The sequence below is a fragment of the Leucoraja erinacea genome, chromosome 9 (genome assembly GCF_028641065.1).
Source record: "Leucoraja erinacea ecotype New England chromosome 9, Leri_hhj_1, whole genome shotgun sequence".
Taxonomy (NCBI): Eukaryota; Metazoa; Chordata; class Chondrichthyes; order Rajiformes; family Rajidae; genus Leucoraja; species Leucoraja erinaceus.
The window spans coordinates 66,182,426-66,204,463 of NC_073385.1; the positions used below are offsets into that span (position 1 = coordinate 66,182,426).

Genomic DNA, 22,038 nt, shown 5'->3' on the forward strand with positions numbered 1-22,038 from the left:
GAGACCCTTCTTCAGTCTGATGGTCGGTGTGGAACCGGTGAAACAAATGGGCGTGTGTTCGTGTTGTATCTGAAACGAAAACATGATGTATTTTAAAGCATGGTTACATCTACGGCCCTCGTCAAACCAACCTGTTCATGGATATAGGCCAGTCCATCGAGGATTTCTCGGAATAACCTCCAAAGGCGGCTGATGTCCGCGTACAGCCCTTGGTCGATTGTGTCTCGGAGAGTGCTTTTCTCACAGTACTCCATCTGAAACAGCCAGGGACAAGCAATTTGTATGCACGGCAGTATCATTGCACGCTCAACACTTCAGATTCAAGCTATTGAGTAATCTATATGATCAAGAGAGTCAAGAGTGTTTTATTGTCATGTGTCCCAGATAGGACAATGAAACTCTTGCTTGCTGCAGCACAACAGAATATGTGAATATGTAAACATAGTACATAACGGAAGAAAAAGGTTCAGTGTGTATATATATACACACACATGCACACATACTCAATAAATAAACACATATAGTGCAATAATAATAATAGTCTGTTGTAGTTCAGAGCTTATTTGTCATCATTTTTTAATAGTCTGATGGCTGTGGTGACAAAGCTGTTCCTGAACCTGGATGTTACAGTTCTCAGGCTCCTGTACCTTCTTCCCGATGGCAGTGGTGAAATGAGTGTGTGGCCAGGATGGTGTGGGTCTTTGATGATGCTGGCTGCCTTTTTGAGGCAGCGACTGCGATAGATCCCTTTGATGGTGGGGAGGTCAGAGCCGGTCGGTGATGGATTGGGCAGTGGTCACAACTTTTTGCAGTCTTAGATCGGCCATGATTGAATGGCGGAATAGATTTGATAGGCCGAATGGCCTTTTTACTGCTCCTAGAACTTATGAACCTCAGTGGGTTCCAGAATTTCTGGTGATATTATGGTGGTAGACCTGATAGAAATTTATAAAATTATTATGAGAGCCTGGGGAACATGGGGAAGCGGGTCAGAACCTTTTCCCCAGGATGGGAATACAAAGACGATGTGGCAGAGGTTTAAGGTGAGAGGGGCACTTTCATCAGCGCAATTGCTCATCGTTCAGACAAGACGGCACAGAAGCTTTATCTCACTATTGTGCAAAGATGCAGGGTTGAAAAACCTTGTGTTATTTTTCTGCCTTCCTGGGATGTGTGGGCCTATTGGGAAAGCCGGGGGAATTATATTGCACGAGTTTTCTCGGAAACTCTCCCATTCCCCGCACAGCACAGCACATGAACAGGCCCTTTGGCCCACAATGTCTGTGTCAAACATGCGTCCAAGATAAACTAATCTCCTCTGCCTACATATGGCTAAATAGTCCTCCATTACCTGTATATCCGTGTGCCTATCTAAAAGCCTCCTTTAGTTTAGTTTAGTTTAGTTTTGAGAAACAGCGCAGAAACAGGCCCTTCGGCCCACAGAGTCCATGCTGACCAGCGATCCCCGCAATTTAACACTGCCTTACACACACTGGGGACAATTTACAATGATACCCATCCGATCAACCTACAAACCTGTACGTATTTGAAGTGTGGGAGGAAACCGGAGATCCCGGAGAAAGTCCGTGCCAACCAGCGATCCCTGTACACTAACACTATCCTACAATCTTTACCGAAGCCAATTAACCTACAAACTGTACGTCTTTGGAATGTGGGAGGAGACCGAAGATCCCGGGGAAAATCCACGCAGGTCACGGGGAGAACGTACAAACTCGGTACAGACAGCACCCGTAGTCAGGATCGATCCCGGGAATCTGGCGCTGTAAGGCAGCAACTCTACCGCTGCGAGACCCTGCCGCTTTAAAGTGCCATTATTGTATCATCCTCCACCACTACCCTTGACAGCATGTTCCAGGTGCACCCAGCACCCGCTGAGTAAAAATACTTGCCACACACATCTCCTTTAAACTTTGTCCCTCTCACCTTAAAGCTATGCCACATCGTCTCAGACTTTTCCACCCTGGGAGAAAGGTTCCGACTGTCTAACCTGTCTATGGCTCTCATCATTTTATTATATTTCCAATAGGTCCACCCTCAACCTTTGATGTTTCAGTGAAAACACCCCAAGTTTGCCCAACCTCTGTCAACTGCCAGGGATATCACCAGAGATTCAGGAAGCCACAAGAATGTGGCTGATGGCAAGGGGACCGTGTGAGAAAGGGCCAGGGAACTCACATCCACTGCTAACCAAGACAATACATAATTCCAGCTGACCCAGCAAACTACACAACTAGCCAACTCTCGCCCAGGGTTGGCACACATTTCAGCTCGAGACCGTTTCTGAAGAAGGGGTCTCGACCCGAAACGTCACCTATTCCTTTTCTCCAGAGATGCTGTCTGACCCATTGAGTTACTCCAGCTTTTTGTGTCCGTCTCAAGTTGTGTTAACCCGACTCTGTGAAAAAGAATGGGTGACGTTTCGAGTCGAGACCCTCTTCAGACTGAGAGTCAGGGGAAAGGGAAAAGAGAGATATAGATGGTGATGGAGAGAGATATAGAACAAATGAATGAAAGATATGCACAAAAGTAATGATGATAGCGGAAACAGGCCATTGTTAGCTGTGTGCCAGTTGAGAACGAGTAGATTAGTTTAGTTCAGAGATACAACTTTAAAACTAAGAAAGTTATCTCTTCTTTCACCAATAGCTAATAACCCGTCGTTTAAGCCATCTATTATAGATAAAACTTATTTATTGGGAAAGACTAGGAATTAAAAAGCTTGGAGACCTGTACGAGATGGGAAATCTCCTGTGATTTCAGAAATTACAGTCGAAATACAGTCTGAAAAGTAATCAATATTTTAGATATCTTCAAATTCGAGATTATTTGAAAACATATACCCATGATTATTAAACTCTGCTGCCAGATATATTAGACGAAGGTATGAATAGAAATTCAGAGTCAAACAATCCAACATCATACTTCCCTTCTAAATATAGAAATTCCATCTTCAGACGGAAATTAGAAGAGAATGGGAAGAGGAATTAGGCCTAAAAATTTCCAAAGACAGATGGGAAAAATATCTCTTATATATATATATAGGCGCTATAGGTGCATCAAATCCAGGACAAATAGACTCAGGAATAGTTGTTTCCGGAAATTACAACTACTCTTAATTCACACATGCACTGACTTCACAGCCCAACACCCGGACTTCCATCTGTATATATGTATATAGCGCCGTAGAATTGTGCACCTACTATCCCCCCCCCCCCCCCCCCCCCCTTCTCCCTTCTGTTTTTGTTTTCTGTTTCTTGTTTTTTGTACTGAATTATATGTATGCACTGAGTACGAGCAGCTTTTAATTTCATTGTACATGTATAGTGACAATAAATGGCATATCTATCTATCTATCTATATCTATATATATATATAAGATTAATGTTAGACACATTTTAATCCAATTCAAAATACTGCACAGACTCTACTACTCAGAGACTAAACTGAATAAGATCTATTTGTGACAAATGTCTCGTTCAACAAGCAACTATAACACATTCCTTTGCCTCTTGCATAAAACTACATAACTTTTGGAAAGGAATCTTTGAAATTTTTTCAAAAACATTAAAAACAAAACTGGACCCCCACACAAAACTGATTATTTTCGGAACAGCAGAAGCCTGCCCTGAGCTATCAATATTTCAAAGACGTTTCCTTAATTATGGTCTGACAAACTCGTACTTAAATTTTGGAAAAATACAGCTGCCCCTACTCTTAAAATGTGGATTACAAACATGTCTGAGATGCTACATTTAGAAAAAAGGAGACTTGTCTTAGCAGGAAAATCAGAGCAATTTTTGAAGACATGGACACCATTCATTGATTTATTACAAGGATAGTATGGTGCAACACAACTTCGGAATGAAACCGATTTATAGACTGGGTGATGGGTGGGGAGAGAAATGAAGCAGGTATATGTCAACACTTTTTTTTCTTTCCTTTTTTGTCTTTTTATTTCTTTACGTTTTGCCTATTTCATTTACTTACTCACTCTTCGACTACACTCATTTGGTAGTTTAGGGGTTCAATTCTTACACATTCTCCTTATCTTTCTTTCTTGCTCTTTCTCTCTTTCCCTATTTCATCTTTGCTAAAATTAAAATTGAAGCTGTACAATAAATGTATTGTGTCATATGTCACGGTTTATACTTTTGTACACTGCTTCTAATAAAAATATTTAAACATTTTTAAAAGCGATACAGCGCGGAATCTGTTTCAACCAGCGATCCCCGCACATTAACACTATCCTACACCCACTAGGGACAATTTTTACATTTACCAAGCCAATTAGCCTACAAAACTGTACGCCTTTGGAGTGTGGGAGGAAACGGAAGATCTCAAAGAAAACGCACGCAGGTCACGGGGAGAACGTACAAACTCCGTACAAACAGCCACCGGATCGAACCCAGGTCTTCGGCGCTGCATTCGCTATAAGGTAGCAACTCTACCGCTGCGCCACCGTGACTCAACAAGATGACTTCGAAAATGGTACGACCATGGAATGGGGCAAGGACGGAGAATGATAGAGTTAGAGAAATCAAGGGAAGGGCCTCGACCCAAAACGTCACCCATTCCTTCTCTCCAGAGATGCTGCCTGTCCCGCTGAGTTACTCCAGCTTTTTGTGAATATCTTCAATATTCATACCACTGGCGTGTCAGCTACCCAGGCAAAGTATGAGGTGCTGTTCCTCCAATATAGAATAGTTACCTGAATGTACAAATAGTGCACAATTTGTGGTGCTGGCACAGTCTCTGCTTTCGCTACTTTCTCATTGTTTGGATCCTTCTTACTTGTGGCTTCACTGCTCTGTAGGTTAACAGATAAGCACAATAGATTATCACATTGCAAGTCAAGCAGTCCGAGGTGTTAGCAAAATCAGAACACACGCTGTTGTTAGCATCAGAAAAAAGCACATATTTGCTAAGAAATAAACATACTTAAGTCGACCTCTGGTAGAATTGTTGCCAAGTCAGCAGCCGCTCAAAAATCTTAGCAAAGCAATATTGTGTTTAGTTTAGTTTGGAGATCCAGCGCAGAAACAGGCCTTTCGGCCCACCGAGTCCTCACCGACCAGCGATCCCCGCACACTAAAGGGCCTGTCCCACCAGCATGCTATTGCATGCGTCTAACGCGACCAAATGTGGTCGCTTGAGACGTACGGCTGCGCAGGGCCGGTTCCACTTCCAAGCACGGAGGCGTATGAAGTTGTGCGGGGCTGGTCACGACATCGCGCGGGGCTCCGGAAATCCCGCACTGTCCGAAAGAATAGCTTAATTCTACTACTATTCCTTATGATCTTGAGAATTCAAACATAGAAGGTCAGAGTAGGCCGTTCGGCCCTGCCAACCCGTACTGCCTGGCTGTAACTTCAACTCCATATTCCAACTTCCCCAGGCACTTTCTTATTCATTCTATTTATCTTTGTCTTTAAAAAAAAGTCAAAGCCACTGCTCCCACTGCCCTTTGAAGAAGAGTGATCCAAAGACTAAAAACTGGCTGAGAAAAAAAGTTCCTTCTCCCCGTCTTACAGTTTTAGGACATCCTTGTGATTGAGGCCGTGCTGCGTAGGTTCACAAGATTGATCCCTGGGATGGCGGGACTGTCATATGAGGAAAGATTGAAAAGACTAGGCTTGTATTCACTGGAGTTTAGAAGGATGAGGGGGAATCTTATAGAAACATATAAAATTATAAAAGGACTGGACAAGCTAGATGCAGGAAACATTTTCCCAATGTTGGGCGAGTCCAGAACAAGGGGCCACAGTCTTAGAATAAAGGGGAGGCCATTTATGACTGAGGTGAGAAAAAACTTTTTCACCCAGAGAGTTGTGAATTTGTGGAATTCCCTGCCACAGAGGGCAGTGAAGGCCAAATCACTGGATGGATTTAACATAGACATAGAAAATAGGTGCAGGAGTAGGCCATTCAGCCCTTCGAGCCTGCACCACTATTCAATATGATCATGGCTGATCATCCAACTCAGTATCCTGTACCTGCCTTCTCTCCATACCCCCTGATCCCTTTAGCCACAAGGGCCACATCTAACTCCCTCTTAAATATAGCCAATGAACTGGCCTCAACTACCTTCTGTGGCAGAGAATTCCAGAGATTCACCACTCTATCTGTGAAAAATGTTTTCCTCATCTCGGTCCTAAAAGATTTTCCCCTTATCCTTAAACTGTGACCCCTTGTTCTGGACTTCCCCAACATCGGGAACAATCTTCCTGCATCTAGCCTGTCCAACCCCTTAAGAATTTTGTAAGTTTGTATAAGATCCTCCCTCAATCTTTGGTTTATACTCTCTAGAATTTAGAAGATTGAGAGGGGATCTTATAGAAACTTACAAAATTCTTAAGGGGTTGGACAGGCTAGATGCAGGAAGATTGTTCCCGATGTTGGGGAAGTCCAGGACAAGGGGTCACAGCTTAAGGATAAAGGGGAAATCCTTTAAAACCGAGATGAGAAGAACTTTTTTCACACAGAGAGTGGTGAATCTCTGGAACTCTCTGCCACAGAGGGTAGTTGAGGCCAGTTCATTGGCTATATTTTAAGAGGGAGTTAGATGTGGCCCTTGTGGCTAAGGGATCAGGGGTATGGAGAGAAGGCAGGTACGGGATACTGAGTTGGATGATCAGCCATGATCATATTGAATGGCGGTGCAGGCTCGAAGGGCCGAATGGCCTATTTCTGCACCTAATTTCTATGTTTCTATGTTTCTATGTAATCTTCTAAATTCTAGCGAGTACAAGCCGGTGTATATAATCACGAGAATAGATGGGTTGAATGCACTTTTACCCAGGTTTCTAGCAAGTATTTAAGAGAGAGTTAGATAGAGCTCTAGGGGCTAGTGGAGTCAAGGGATATGGGGAGAAGGCAGGCACGGATTATTAATAGTGGACGATCAGCAATGATCACAATAAATGGCGGTGCTGGCTCGAAGGGCCGAATGGCCTCATCCTGCACCTATTTTCTATGTTTCTATGAAATTGGGAGGCACGGTTGGTTTGATCCTGACTACGGGTGCTGTCTGTACGGAGTTTGTACGTTCTCCCCGTGACCTGTTCTCGGGGTGCTTCGGTTTCCTCCCACACTCCAAAGACGCACAGGTTTGTAGGCTAATTGGTAAAATTGTAAATTGTCCCTAGTGTGTGTAGGATAGTGCAAGTGTGCGGGGATGGCTGGCCGGCGCGGACTCGGTGGGCCGAAGGGCCTGTTTCCGAGCTGTATCTCTAAGCTAAACAAAAATATACACTTGAAAGGTTGAAAATTATACATCTAGGAAGGGAATGCAAATGAAATAGAACAAATTAGATAGTTATTTCAAAAAACAAACGCAGATCCAAGGCACTGAATGGTCTCCTCTTCTGCTGTATGGTTCCACACACATGTGATCCTGAACAAATGTGATGCCCTTCTTTCTGAAAGCCATTGGGATCTGATCATGAGGGAGACAGCTCACACATCAATCTAGTTTTGCATATCAAGCATTTAGCCACCAAAGCCATCAGTGCTTGCTATGTACACATACCAGTTCAGAAGAGAATGAGAAGTCAATGGATCGGAAGTCCTAAAGAGCAGAGACAGTGTTATAACATGGTGCCCAATAGGCGAAAACAGCAGAACCTGAATCCCAACTATACAGGTGCACAACCTTTTATCCGAAAGCCTTGGGACCAGACACTTTTCGTAATTCGGAATTTGTCGGCCTTCGGAATGGAAATTTTTTAGCGTAGATTTTAATGGCTGGCTCAGTGGTAGAGTGCTCGGCTCATATCCGCAAGGTCGCGAGTTTGCGCCTTGATCCCGGCAGTTACTCGGTCGCGAGTTTGAGTCTTCAATGTAGTTTTTTCTTGCAGAATAAATGTCTGTATGAAATGCAGTGTGTTGAATGAATTCCTGAATTTGTAAATGTGACCGCAGCATTGAATCACCTCTCGCACTCATGTCACCCTAGCGGGGCTACATGCCCTTAGGCGGCCTAAAGCGACATTTTCACACTCTTATATCCGTGTGCAGCAGAGGCGACGTGCGTTTGGCGCCAAACGTGAGCTTTGGCGTGCCATGTTTAGCGCGAAACGTGAGCTTTGGTGTGCAGATGACATCCTGGAAAAAATGTCCGGTTTCTTCCAGGTAGGCGATATACCCTCCCGGGCAATATACCCTCCACTTCTCGTTTATGAAGGGGATTTAGTTCCCCTTTCTTCCAGGACCGACCGGAGGTTCCGCTGTCACCTCTGCGGGCCACCCTCGGCGAACGCTCACTCAACTTTGTCTTGGGATTCCTACTCTCCCGCGCAATGTACCCTCACCTTCTCTTTTATGAATGGGGATTTAGTTCCCCTTTCTTCGAGGACCAACCGGAGGTTCCGCTGTCACCTCTGCGGTGCACCCTCGGTGAACGTTTTCAAGGACCTTTCTTCAAGGACCGAAAAACTGTCCGCTATTTGGAGGTTTTCGTTATTTGGATCTTCGGATAAAAGGTTGTGCACCTGTAATATATACAATAGAGGCAAGAGAGAGCAATGCATTCCTGCACTCTGCTCGACACCAAAGATAGACACAAAATGCTGGAGTAACTCAGGTAGCATCTCTGGAAAGAAGGAATGGGTGAAACATCAGAGAAGAAACATCACCCACTCCTTCTCTCCAGAGATGCTGCCTGTCCCGTTGAGTTACTCCAGCATTTTGTGCCTATCTTCGATGTAAATCAGCATCTGCAGTTCCTTCCTACATTCCCTCTGCTTGGCATCTTTTGCCAGCAACCGACTACAGCCAACAAGCCAAGAGCAGTCTGGGAATACGTGAAAGGCAACTTACAAGAATGAGAGATCTAAATGAAGACTGAAAGTAAATCCATTACTCTTGCTAAAAATGAACCTTTCAGAATCAGAACTGTTGTTTGTGATATCTATCAATGACTTCAACAGAAATACAGATGGGTTGGTTAGTACGTTTACAAACAACACAAAAATTTAGTTTAGTTTTGCTAATTTTAGAGATACTTCCGCACCGACCTGCGAGCCCCGCACATCTATATTACTAAATATCTGATCTTGACCGTTTTTGGCCGACTGTGCTGCGATTTCCGAGAGAACGCCGCCACCTACGGCCGTCATTTTTGGCCACCTCGCTCAGCCCACCTCCGCCGTATGAGTGCGGAGGATTTTTTCCGTCGATGAAAAGTGAGAGAGATATTAATGTTTTTACAAAATTACCCATTCTCTCTGCTGTCCCCCGCTGGCGGCAGGGGGAGGGACTATAAAACCAGGAAGTGCCGTGCCTCACTCAGTCTCTGCCAGACCAGGAAGCGAGAGGGTCACGGCTCACCGAGCTGCGAATAACATTGAACGCACGTCTACTCAACGGTGAGTCCCCTCGATGCGGCTGTAAAGTGGCTGCAGCCCTTTTTAAAAAGTTTGTGTTCACAAAATGAATTTTGGTTGTCGGGTGTCTGCAGCCCAATTGTTTGCCTTGGCTTGGCTTTTAAAATCATTGCAACAGTTGGATGCCTGCCTAAGCACCCATATGGCCCACAATGTCTATACTAGCCCTCTGAAAACCAGTACATTCGGCCCGCAACACCCATACTAGCGCAACAGACAGCCCCCCCACCCCACTGGCGAGCAGTATTGGAATTGGTGGAGAAGTGGAATATTGCGTTGGTGACCAGCCCTCCCGTGTGATGCTGGGACCCAACGGGTCCCACTTAGTCTAGTTAACACTAAGGGTCTCGACCCGAAATGTCACCCATTCCTTCTCTGCTGCCTGTCCCGCTGAGTTACTCCAGTTTTTCGTGTTTATCTTAAGGACAATTTTACATTTATACTAAGCCAATTAACCTACAAACCTGTACGTCTTTGGACTCGGAGAACACCATGCTGGTAACAGGGAGAACGTACAAACTCCGTACAGACAACATCTCTAGTCGGGACGAACCTGAGCCTCTGGCGCTGTAAGGTAGCAACTCTACCACTGGCGGGACTATCATGTGTTGATAGAATGTAGCGGCTGGGCTTGTACACTCTGGAATTTAGAAGGATGAGAGGGATTCTTATATATAAGATTATGGAAGGTGGGAGAACAAAGAGAGAGGGGGGGGGGGGGCAGGGACACACTGTAGTTTAGAATCCCCTGCCCAGGGGATAAGTCTGTGTGTGTTGTTCCTTTGTTCTGGTGAAGGTGCTGTCATGTGCACACGGCAGCCAGCCAACAGTTGCTTGTCCTTTACATTTTATTTTCACTTTTGATTTAATTTTAATTTCAAGTCTTTGTGTACCTTGCTGTGTGTTGTGACTGCTGGCAGAACAACTTCCCTCCGGGGATGAATAAAGTTTTATGGTATCGTTAAGAGTCCACCTACATCTATCAGACCACCATCATCCTGCATCATCACGGATCCTACTGCTCCCAGTGATCTTCCCTGTACAGTTCCCTGACCCTACACAACCCCTAGGCAGCACATCGGTAGATTTATTGCCTTACAGCGCCAGAGACCCAGGGGGAGATGCAGCGAGACCTGGGTGTCATGGTACACCAGTCATTGAAGGTAGGCATGCAGGTGCAGCAGGCAGTAAAGAAAGCGAATGGTATGTTAGCTTTCATTGCAAAAGGATTTGAGTACAGGAGCAGGGAGGTTCTACTGCAGTTGTACAGGGTCTTGGTGAGACCACACCTGGAGTATTGCGTACAGTTTTGGTCTCCAAATCTGAGGAAGGACATTATTACCATAGAGGGAGTGCAGAGACGGTTCACCAGACTGATTCCTGGGATGTCAGGACTGTCTTATGAAGAAAGACTGGATAGACTTGGTTTATACTCTAGAATTTAGGAGATTGAGGGGGGATCTTATAGAAACGTACAAAATTCTTAAGGGGTTGGACAGGCTAGATGCAGGAAGATTGTTCCCGATGTTGGGGAAGTCCAGGACAAGGGGTCACAGCTTAAGGATAAGGGGGAAATCCTTTAAAACCAAGATGAGAAGAACTTTTTTCACACAGAGAGTGGAGAATCTCTGGAACTCTCTGCCACAGAGGGTAGTTGAGGCCAGTTCATTGGCTATATTTAAGAGGGAGTTAGATGTGGCCCTTGTGGCTAAGGGGATCAGAGGGTATGGAGAGAAGGCAGGTACGGGATACTGAGTTGGATGATCAGCCATGATCATATTGAATGGAGGTGCAGGCTCGAAGGGCCGAATGGCCTACTCCTGCACCTAATTTCTATGTTTCTATGTTTCTATGTTTGATCATGGCTTCAGGTGCTGTCTGTGCGGAGTTTGCACATTTTCCTTGTGACCACGTGGGTTTTCTCCGAGATCTTCGTTTTCCTCCCACACTCCAAAGACGTACAGGCTTGTTGGTTAATTGGCTTGATGTAAATGTAAAAAATTGTCCCCTGTGTGTGTTGGATAGTATTAGTGTGTGGGGAACACTGGTTGGTGCAGACTTGGTGGGCCGAGTGTCTCTAAACTATCTCCAAACTAAACTAAACTGTTTCCTTCCCCCAAATTAGTACGGTCTTACCAGGATGCTGCCTGGACTAGAGGGTATTAGATGCAAGGAGTGGTTGGACAAACTTAGATTTTATTCCCTGGAGCATTAAGATTGTAGTTATAGAATATGAAAGGCAAGGTTAGAGCAGACAGACAGAACTTTTTCTGCCAAGTTGGAAAAGTCAAAGATTTATTGAATCTAAGATGGAGAAGTCATGATGTAGCTTTATTGTGCTTTGGCGGGGCTGCATTCGGAGCGCTGTGTGCCATCCTGGTCACCCCGACACAGCAAGGGTGTGGGGGGTTTAGAAAGAGTGCAGAGGAGGTTTACCAGAATGATAGAACAAAAATGCTGGAGTAACTCAGGGCTCAGGCAGCATCTCTGGAGAAAATGGATCGGTGAAGTTTCTGGTCGAGACACTTGCTCAGACTCAATGCAACGGGGGGGAGGGGGAGCTGGAAAAAAAAATACCAGAACAAATCAGGCCGGCAACAGATGACCTCACGCAAGGTGTTTCCCCGATTGGCTTATTGGTGGCTATAGACAGCGTGAACTCAAGACAGATCTATCATAAAGCCCCTGCCAAGATCACCCAAGAGCTCTCCTGAGTTTAAAAAAAAATCAAACTCGTGGTAAGTACGTAGAATGTACGAAGCTCGTGGATGTCACGTAGCGGCTTGTAACGGTAACGGCAGCTACTCGGGAAACGCGGAAACTCGTGAAGTTTTTTCAACAGTGTGAAAAATTTCCAAGGGTAGAAAAATACTCGTGATGAAGTACCACGAGTTTGATTTTTTTTTTTTGTTTTTAAACTCGAGAGAGCTCTGGGGTGAATTCGCATCATGGGACAGGGACTTTACGAACTGTGAAACTGGTTAGATATAGACGGATATGGCTCGCATGCAGTCAAGGAGGATTAGTTTACCTGGTATTATGTTCAGCACAGACAACGTGAGCCTAAGGACCTGTTCCTGCACTGCAATGTTCTATGTTCCCAGTTTATTTTTGTTACTCCAAGCTAAATATACTAAAGACTGCACAATACATTTTTTAATAGAGTATCATAGCAAAAGTGTTAATAGCAGCGATTGTTTGTCCATTTCAGTGGCCATACATGGTTGAAGTAGCTGCTGTGTTCTTAAGAGAGAATGATGTCTGTTTACTGTGGGGACGTTGTATAGAACAGACTTTCTTCCCCTCCTATACCTTTTCATAAGTTCATAAGTGATAGGATCAGAATTATATAGTACCTCATATTTCGCTTAGGTAGTTTACACTGCAGCGGTATGAACATTGACTTCTCTAATTTTAGATAGCCCTTGCTTTTCCTCTCCATCCCCTCTCCTTTTCCATCTCTCCCACAAAGCCTACTGTCTCTGCCTCTTTTTTCCCGAACCCCCCCCCCCCACCCCCGACATCAGTCTGAAGAAAGGTCTCAACCCGAAACGTCGCCTATTCCTTCTCTCCATAGATGCTGCCTCACTCACCCGCTGAGTTTCTCCAGCAGTTTTTTGTCTGCCTTCTTTTAAATCCAAGGTATTTTATTTTTCAATTTCCAAACTAATGTTTAAATGTTTCTCTAGTTCCTGATCAAAGTCGCCTTATGACCAATCTGGCCACATAATGCAGAGTAATTCTCCAATTCATCACGTGTTATAGCAGAACTATCTGTAATATTGAGTAACATCTTAAAATTGTCAACTGAAAAAGATATTGTGCTATTAATATCATCTAAAAGCCCTGTCCCACGGTACGAGTTCATTCCAAGAGCTCTCCCGAGTTTAAAAAAAATCAAACTCGTGGTAAGCACGGAGAATGAACGTAGCGGGTACGTCGGAGCTCGGGGACGTCTCTTAGCGGCTCGTAACGCTAACGGCAGGTACTCGGGAAGACTCGCTAACGGCAGGTAAGCACGGGAAGACTCGTGAAGATTTTTCAACATGATGAAAAATGTCCACGAGAGCCCCGAGTACCGACGAGCGGACATTACCGTAAATCTCCGAGTTCGAATCAGGGCAAACTCGGGAGAGCTCTTGGAATGAACTCGTACAGTGGGACAGGAGTTTAATAGTGCAGAACTCTTCCAGGCTGAAACTACCAAAGTCACAAGCAAACAGGATTATTGCAAAACAAAAGGTTAAGTACAAAGTAGGTACAAATAGCCAAATGTCATGCACAATTATTTCCTGGGTAACCAGCTTTATATTTTGGGTGTTGCGACTCACAGAGCACTAATGGGGTTAATTGTGTTAAAAAGATCATTAACTGCTGGAGAATAGGTTCGCTAAACACATTGACAAAGGGCAGCTTGTGAACTCAAGATGCAACTGATAGAATGGCCACAGTGGCGCGGCGGTAGAGGTGCTTCCTTACAGCGCCAGAAACCCAGGTTCAATACTGACTACGGGTGCTTGGCTGTACGGAGTTTGTACGTTCTCCCCGTGACCACGTGGGTTTTCTCCGGGATCTCTGGTTTCCTCTCACTCTCCAAAGATGCACAAGTTTGTAGGTTAATTGGCTTGGTATAAGTGTAAATTGCTTGATCAATGGTGTTTTATCATTAATGTTTTATTATTATTAATGTTTAGTGTTTTCTGAGTCATTCGTAACTGTCACTGTATGTCATGTTGTCACTTGTGGGCGGAGCACCAAGGCAAATTCCTTGTATGTGAATACTTGGCCAATAAACCTACTTAAGTGTGCGGGGATCGCTGGTATACAAAAGTGCTGGAGAAACTCAGCGAGTGCAGCAGCATCTATGGAGCAAAGGAAATAGGCAACGTTTCGGGCCGAAACCCTTCTTCAGACTCCAGCGGGGATCGCTGGTCAACTGGACATGATCGCTGGGCGGACTTGGTGGGCTAAAGGGCCTGTTTCTGTGCTGAATATCTAAACTAAACTGTGAACAATGACGTACTGCCTGTTTCCGCGTTTCTCTCTAGTCTAAACTAATGATCCCTTCACGATGCGGGAGGTGCTTGGTACATCCTAATCACCCTATATACATAAGGAAGCCTGTTTTTCAGTAGTGTGTTCTGTGTGAAAGCTGTCAGTTGAAATTTGGTTGTGAGTTATGTACAGTCTTTAGTGGAGTAGACTTAGTGTTTTAGTTTGAATTCCATAGTTCCTTTGTCTTGTTAGCTAAGATAGTTCAGTTTTTAGTTAAGACCTGCAGATATTTTAATACCATACAGCCATTGTGCCAGAATAAAACGTTTTGAATTGCTACTTCTGGAGTTGGCAAATCATTGAGAATTCAGTCGTCCTACAATCTTGGCGTAGTTGGCAGGGTCACTGGAGGAATAACCCCTGAGGACATCGGACACCGCACCTAGGACTCCTCTTTGGTCCTTGGTCATTGTGATCCCTGGTCTTCCTCCTTGTGATCTTTGAAGAAGCTCAGCCTGAAGGGCCTGTCCCACTTGGGTGTCATTTGCGCGGTATTTATGCGACATCATAGAAACATAGAAATTAGGTGCAGGAGTAGGCCATTCGGCCCTTCGAGCCTGCACCGCCATTCAATATGATCATGGCTGATCATCCAACTCAGTATCCCGTACCTGCCTTCTCTCCATACCCTCTGATCCCCTTGGCCACAAGGGCCACATCTAACTCCCTCTTAAATATAGCCAATGAACTGGCCTCAACTACCCTCTGTGGCAGAGAGTTCCAGAGATTCACCACTCTCTGTGTGAAAAAAGTTCTCCTCATCTTGGTTTTAAAGGATTTCCCCCTTATCCTTAAGCTGTGACCCCTTGTCCTGGACTTCCCCAACATCGGGAACAATCTTCCTGCATCCAGCCTGTCCAACCCCTTAAGAATTTTGTAAGTTTCTATAAGATCCCCTCTCAATCTCCTAAATTCTAGAGAGTATAAACCAAGTCTATCCAGTCTTTCTTCATAAGACAGTCCTGACATCCCAGGAATCAGTCTGGTGAACGTTCTCTGCACTCCCTCTATGGCAATAATGTCCTTCCTCAGATTTGGAGACCAAAACTGTACGCAATACTCCAGGTGTGGTCTCACCAAGACCCTGTACAACTGCAGTAGAACCTCCCTGCTCCTATACTCAAATCCTCTTGCTATGAAAGCTAACATACCATTCGCTTTCTTTACTGCCTGCTGCACCTGCATGCCTACCTTCAATGACTGGTGTACCATGACACCCAGGTCTCGCTGCAACTCCCCCTTTCCCAATCGGCCACCATTTACGTGTCACGAAGTGCGAAGCGTGCGTCGTGCTGCGCACGTGATGCGCGCATGGTGCGTGGTGACGTAGGCGGTGACGCACGATCGTGCGCGGCGCCCAGGATTTTGGGATGTACAAATGACGCCCCAAGTGGGACAGGCCCTTGAGGAGCCGTCTTGAGGTCAACGACTCGAGACCCCAGCAGGTTCGAGGTCCCAAACAGCTCCGGCGGCAATCCCCACCTGGTAAATAGGTCCACGACTCAAGACCCCACAAAACCTTTCAAGCAACATCTTGGCAAGTAAAGGAAATGAGCAATTTCCCATGATGGTGAAGGGCGGGCAGGCCCCACCAGATATAACTGTTGAAAGAGTTAATCGAACAACAATTTGACCTGCAAGAGACCTGAATGGAAATTGAACAAAAATATGGTACTGCCATACAAGCATTGTTCATAAGGTCATAAGTGATAGGAGCAGAATTAGGCCATTCGGCCCATCAAGTCTACGCCGCCATTCAATCATGGCTGATCTATCTTTCCCTTTCAACCCCATTCTCCTGCCTTCTCCCCATCACCCCAGACACCCACACTAATCGAGAATCTGTTAATCTGCGCATTAAAAAAACTCAATGACTTGGCCCCCACAGCCACTATGGCTCGATGGCTGATGTGGAGGCCAAGTCATTGAGTATTGTTAATGTTCAGATTGGTGCAGATTCTTACAGAGACCTACAACGTGGAGACAGGCCCTTCCCTAATCCCCTCAGACACTCCAACCTCAGAACTCAGACCTCAGTCTGCAGAAGGGTCTCAACCCAAAACATCACCCATCCATGTTCTCAGGGTTGCTGCCTGACCCACTAAGTTACTCCAGCACTTTGTTTCCATTTGTGTATTAACCGGCATTTGCAATTCTTTGTTGCTACATCTTAAGTGTTGGTCGTTGTTGTTGTTATCCAGTCGCCGGCCAAAGATAGCAACAAGAAATAAATTTAAATCTGGGCAGCATATCTAGATGGAACAGAGTACTGCAGTGTCTATCATTACCTTCTGACTTAGAGGTGCAATTGAACAAAGCTGACCAGAAACACAATATGATAGCCAAAAGTGCTGGAGAAATTCAGCTGATGCGGCAGAATTATGGAGCGAAGGAAATAGAAGAAGGGTCTCGGCCTGAAATGTTGCCTATTTCCTTCGCTCCATAGATGCTGCTGCACCCGCTGAGTTTCTCCGGTACTTTTGTCTACCTTTGATTTTCCAGCATCTGCAGTTCCTTCTTAATTTTGGCCCCCCTTCACTGGCTCCCAGTGCACTTTCGAGTTCATTTTTAAAATTCTTTTATTTGTTTTTAAATCGTTGAATGGGCTCGCCCCGCCTTACCTCTCTGAGCTGCTCCACCCATACGCTCCTGCCCGGTGCCTCAGGTCAGCTGATCAGCTGCTCCTTGAGGTATCAAGGTCTAAGCGGAAGCTCAGAGGGGATAGAGCCTTTTCTGTTGCTGCTCCGGCACTCTGCTGTTGCACATCAGACAGGCCCCCTCACTGCCCCCTCACTGTCCATCTTCAAATCCACCCTAAAAACTCTTTTTTATTCTCTGGCTTTCGACACTGGCTGAGACATTGCTTCTGTTTTTAGTGCTTTTTATGTCTTTTAATTTTTACTGTTTTATAGTCCTTTGTTTTACGGTTTTTAATGGTTTGTAATAACTTCTTGGCCATGAGTTCTCATGTACAGCACTTTGTGGCAACTGCAGTTGTTTAAAGTGCTTTATAAATAAAGTTATTATTATTATTATTATTATTATTATTATTATTATTATTATTATTAACCAAAACACAATATTCCTGGGTAACATTCTAATTTTGTTTAGGTTAGAGATACAGAGTGGAAACAGGCCCTTCGGCCCACCGAGTCCGCACCGACCAGCGATCCCTGCACACTGACACTATCCTACACACACTAGGGACAATTTACAATTATACCAAGCAAATTAACCTGCAAACCTGTACGTCTTTGGAGTGTGGGGTGAAAGCGGAACGGCCGGAGAAAAGCCACACGGGTCACGGGGAGAACGTGCAAACCGCGTACAGACAGCACCTGTAGTCGGGATCGAACCTAGGTCTCTGGTGCTGTAAGCGATGTAAGGCAGGAACTCTACCGCTGCTCCACCGTGCCTAGTCCCTTACCGTGGTGATGATGTCACTGTTTTCATCGCCATTCTCAAAGACAATGTCACTGTCTGAATCACTATTGGCTTGCCTGTAAAAAACAAAGAGCGCATTCAATATACAACATCAAGCAAACTTGGCAAACAAGAGGAAAAATAAGGCCCTAGGGCAGACGAATCTGTGCACTATAATCGGAGGGGCATTGATGGGTACATGAGGAGCAAATAGATTACCCCAAGAAAATATGTGTAGGAAGGAACTGCAAATGCTGGTTTAAACCATAGACACAAAATGCTGCAGTAACTCAGTGGGACAGACAAGCATGCCTGGAGAGAAGGAATGGGTGACGTTTCGGGTCCAGACCCTTCTTCAGACAAAAAAAAGTGGGGGATCACTGAATGTGCTGAGAACTGGCATAGACTCAATGGGGCGAACAGCCTCTTTCTTTGTCATAAGGGAATATGAGAAAATGAAGGGCTTTTGGGGTGTTATTGGTGTAATGATTTCAATCCAGGCCCATTTACACCCCAGGACTTGATTAGGGTCCCATGAGAAAGATCCACAGGCCTCCACAATGCCTTTCCAGCTTGCCCCTGCCCGCTTAATAAAATGTAGTCTGATGCAGCAAATTCTGTCTGCTGGAACAATGGAGACAAGTCTTACTAGTTAGAACATTGAACGGTAGAGAACAGGCCCTTCCGTCCACAATGTCTGTGCCGAACATGCTACCAACATAAACTTATCTCTTCCCTTTGCATTTGATCCGTATCACTCCATTCCCTGCATATCGACTTGCTTATCTAAAAGCCACTTTAATAGACAATAGACAATAGGCGCAAGTAGGCCATTTGCCCCTTCGAGCCAGCACCGCCATTCAATGTGATCATGACTGATCATCCCCAATCAGTACCCCGTTCCTGCCTTCTCCCCAAATCCCCTGAGTCCGCCATCTTTAAGAGCCCTATCTAGCTCTCTCTTAAAAGTATCCAGGGAACTGGCCTCCACCGCCCTCTGAGGCAGAGAATTCCACAGACTCACAACTCTCTGTGAGAAAAAGTGTTTCCTCGTCTCAGTTCTAAATGGCTTACCCCTTATTCTTAAACTGTGGCCCCTGGTTCTGGACTCCACCAACATTGGGAACATGTTTCCTGCCTCTAGCATGTCCAAACCCTTAACAATTTTATATGTTTCAATAAGAATACCCTCTCATCCTTCTAAACTCCAGAGTGTACAAGCCCAGCTGCTCCATTCTCTCAGCATATGACAGCCCCGCCATCCCGAGAAACTCTGCTCTCTCACCTTGAAGGTGTACCCTAAAGGTCTTTGACATTTCAACGCCGCATAGCTTTAGGGTAAAGGGAAAAGGCTTCTTACAGGATCGAACCCTTTTGCCCACAACGTCAGTGCCGAACAGAGTGGTAAGACAAAGTCATAAGGTCACAAGTGATAGGAGTAGAATTAGGCCATTCGGCCCATCAAGTCTACTCCGCCATTTAATCATGGCTGATCTATCTATCCTTACCTGCCAGTACATTATTTCACACCCCTCTATTCCCTGCAAATCCACGCGCCTATTCAAATGCCTCTTAAACACTACTAATGTATCTGCCTCCAGCACAACTCCTGGCAGTGCATTCCAGGCACCCATCACACAGTGTGAAATCAACGCCAACTCCTTTCGCTCCTCTCATCTTCAGGCTATGCCTTCTAGTATTTAATATTTTTATTTATCCTGGGAAAAAGGTTCTGGCCGTCTATTGTACCTCTGCCTCTCGTAATTTAATATATTCTATCAGGTCTCTCCTCAACCTCTGGTATTGAAGTGAATTGGTGGCACGGTGACACAGCGGTAGAGTTGCTGGCTTACAGTGAATGCAGCGCCAGAGACCCGGGTTCCATCCTGACTACGGGTGCTGTCTGTACGGAGTTTGTACGTTCTCCCTGTGACCTGCGTGGGTTTTTCTCCGAGATCTTCGGTTTCCTCCCACACTCCAAAGACGTACAGGTTTGTAGGTTAATTGGCTTGGTGTAAATGGAAATTGTCCCTGGTGGGTATAGGGTGGGGATTGCTGGTCGGCCGAAGGGCCTGTTTCCGCGCTGCTTCTCTAAACTAAACTAAACTAAAACAATTTGACTATCTTTTGTGTCCTGGACCAGGAATACAGAAAATATCTATTATTGTATTGTATTGTATTGTATTCAAATTTATTGTCATTGTCTCAATTTGAGACAACGAAATGAATTTCCCTTACAGGCAGTATCATAAAAAAAAAATAATAATAATAATAATAATAAATAAACAATAAAACATATTAAAAATAAAATTGAAATTGAATGACGGCATTCTCATAAGGTCATACGGTCCTAAGTCATAGGAGTAGAATTAGGCCATTCAGCCCATCGAGTGCACTCAACCATTCAATCATGGCTGATCTATCTCTCCCTCCTAACCCCATTCTCCTGCCTTCTCCCCATAACCCCTGACACCCGTAGTGACTCAACAAAAAAATTCTGATCATCCTTTCATCGTACTCACAGAAAAGATGCACAGAACACATCCTCCTCCTCCTCCTCGTCTTCATCACTCGACTCCCTGTCGCCACACTTAGCGCTTGACGATCTCTCAAGCGACGTGCTCCACTCCACCGAGCTGGTCGTAACTGCGGGCGAGGCATTCTTTTCCACATCATCCGATGACCCCCATTTATTCGGGGGGCCCGGCTCCGCCGTTTGCTGGGCGCTTTCGGCGGTTGTGCTCGGAGCAGGCTGGATTTCATGTTTCTCGATCCAGGCGTTGTAGTACCTGACAATGTTCTCATGGTTCAGGCGTGACAGCAGTGTCACCTCACCCTTTATCCTGCGGAACTGCTTACTGCTCGGATTGACCAGAATGCGCTTAATGGCGTAGTAGCAACCATCCAATTTATTCTTTACCTAGAATGAAGCATAACGTGATATTTACATCGTGGCTCAAGATCATATAGAATTGAAGAATGGAGTCTTTGAGAAGGAACTGCAGATGCTGGAAAATCGAAGGTAGACAAAAGTGCTGGAGAAACTCAGCGGGTGCAGCAGCATTTATGGAGCAAAGAAAATAGGCAACGTTTCGGGCCGAAACCCTTCTTCAGACTGATGTAGGGTGAAGGGGGGGGGGGGAGGGGCAAGAAAGGAGAAAGGAAGAGGAAGAGCCAGAGGACTGAGGGAGAGCTGAGAAGGGGAGGAGACAGCAAGGGCTACCGGAAATTGGAGAAGTCAATGTTCATGCCACTAGGGTGCAAACGTTACCTATTTCCTTCGCTCCATAGATGCTGCTGCACCCACTGAGTTTCTCCAGCACTTTTGCCTACCTTGGAGAATGGAGCCACAAGGTACTCCCCAGGTACTTTCCCCTGCAACCACAGGAGATGCAACACCTGTCCCTATACCTCCCCCCTCGACTCTGTCCAGGGACCCCGACAGTCTTTTCAGGCGAGGCAAAGGTTCACTTGCACCTCTTTCAACCTCATCTACGTGTATCCGCTGTTCCAGGTGTGGGTTCTTATACATCGGCAACACCAAACATAGATTGGACGATTGTTTTTGCTGAACCTCTCCACTCAGTCCGCCTAGGCCTACGTGATCCCCCAGTTGCTAAACACTTTAACTCCCCCTCCCATTCTGACCTGGGCCTCCTCCACTGTCAGAGTGAGGCCCGGTGCAAATTGGAGGAACAGCACCTCACATTTTGTTTGGGCAGCTTACACCCCAGCGGTATGAACATTGAGTTCTCTAACTTCAAGTAAACCTTGTATCCCCTCTCTCTGCGCCCCTCCCCCACCCTAGTCATCGTACTAGTTTCACTGTTGTCCTGGTGAGTTTCATTGTCTGTAACTCATTTTCACCCGGCCCACAGCCAACAATGGACTGTTGCCTTGATCATACATGTTTGCATTTGTTTCGTTCATTTGTTCTATATCTCTCTGCATCTGTCCGTATCTCTCATTTTCCTTTCCCCTGACTAATTCTGAAGGAGGGTCTCGACCCGAAATGCCACCTATTCCTTTTCTCCACAGATGCTGCCTGACCTACTGAGTTACTCCAGCTGTTTGTGTCTATCTTAGGTTTAAAGCAGCATCTGCAGTTCCTTCCTTCATGAACCACTGATGCAGATTTGTTTGTGATATATATATA

General features: G+C 45.4%; 1 protein-coding gene across 2 annotated transcripts in view; it reads right to left on the reverse strand.

Annotated features, from left to right (window-relative positions):
* The window catches only part of eif2ak4 (eukaryotic translation initiation factor 2 alpha kinase 4), a 123,347-nt gene that overhangs the window by 74,213 nt on the left and 27,096 nt on the right, over positions 1-22,038 (reverse strand). Inside the window, exons 12-16 of one of the 2 annotated variants that reach the window (XM_055641079.1) lie at positions 20,405-20,802; positions 17,887-17,959; positions 7,550-7,588; positions 4,730-4,828; positions 132-254 (exon numbers count right to left, since the gene is read on the reverse strand). In XM_055641079.1, coding sequence (XP_055497054.1) covers positions 132-254; positions 4,730-4,828; positions 7,550-7,588; positions 17,887-17,959; positions 20,405-20,802 — 732 coding nt within the window. The remainder of the gene's footprint in view (positions 1-131; positions 255-4,729; positions 4,829-7,549; positions 7,589-17,886; positions 17,960-20,404; positions 20,803-22,038) is intronic. The other variant, XM_055641080.1, reaches the window with a different exon arrangement.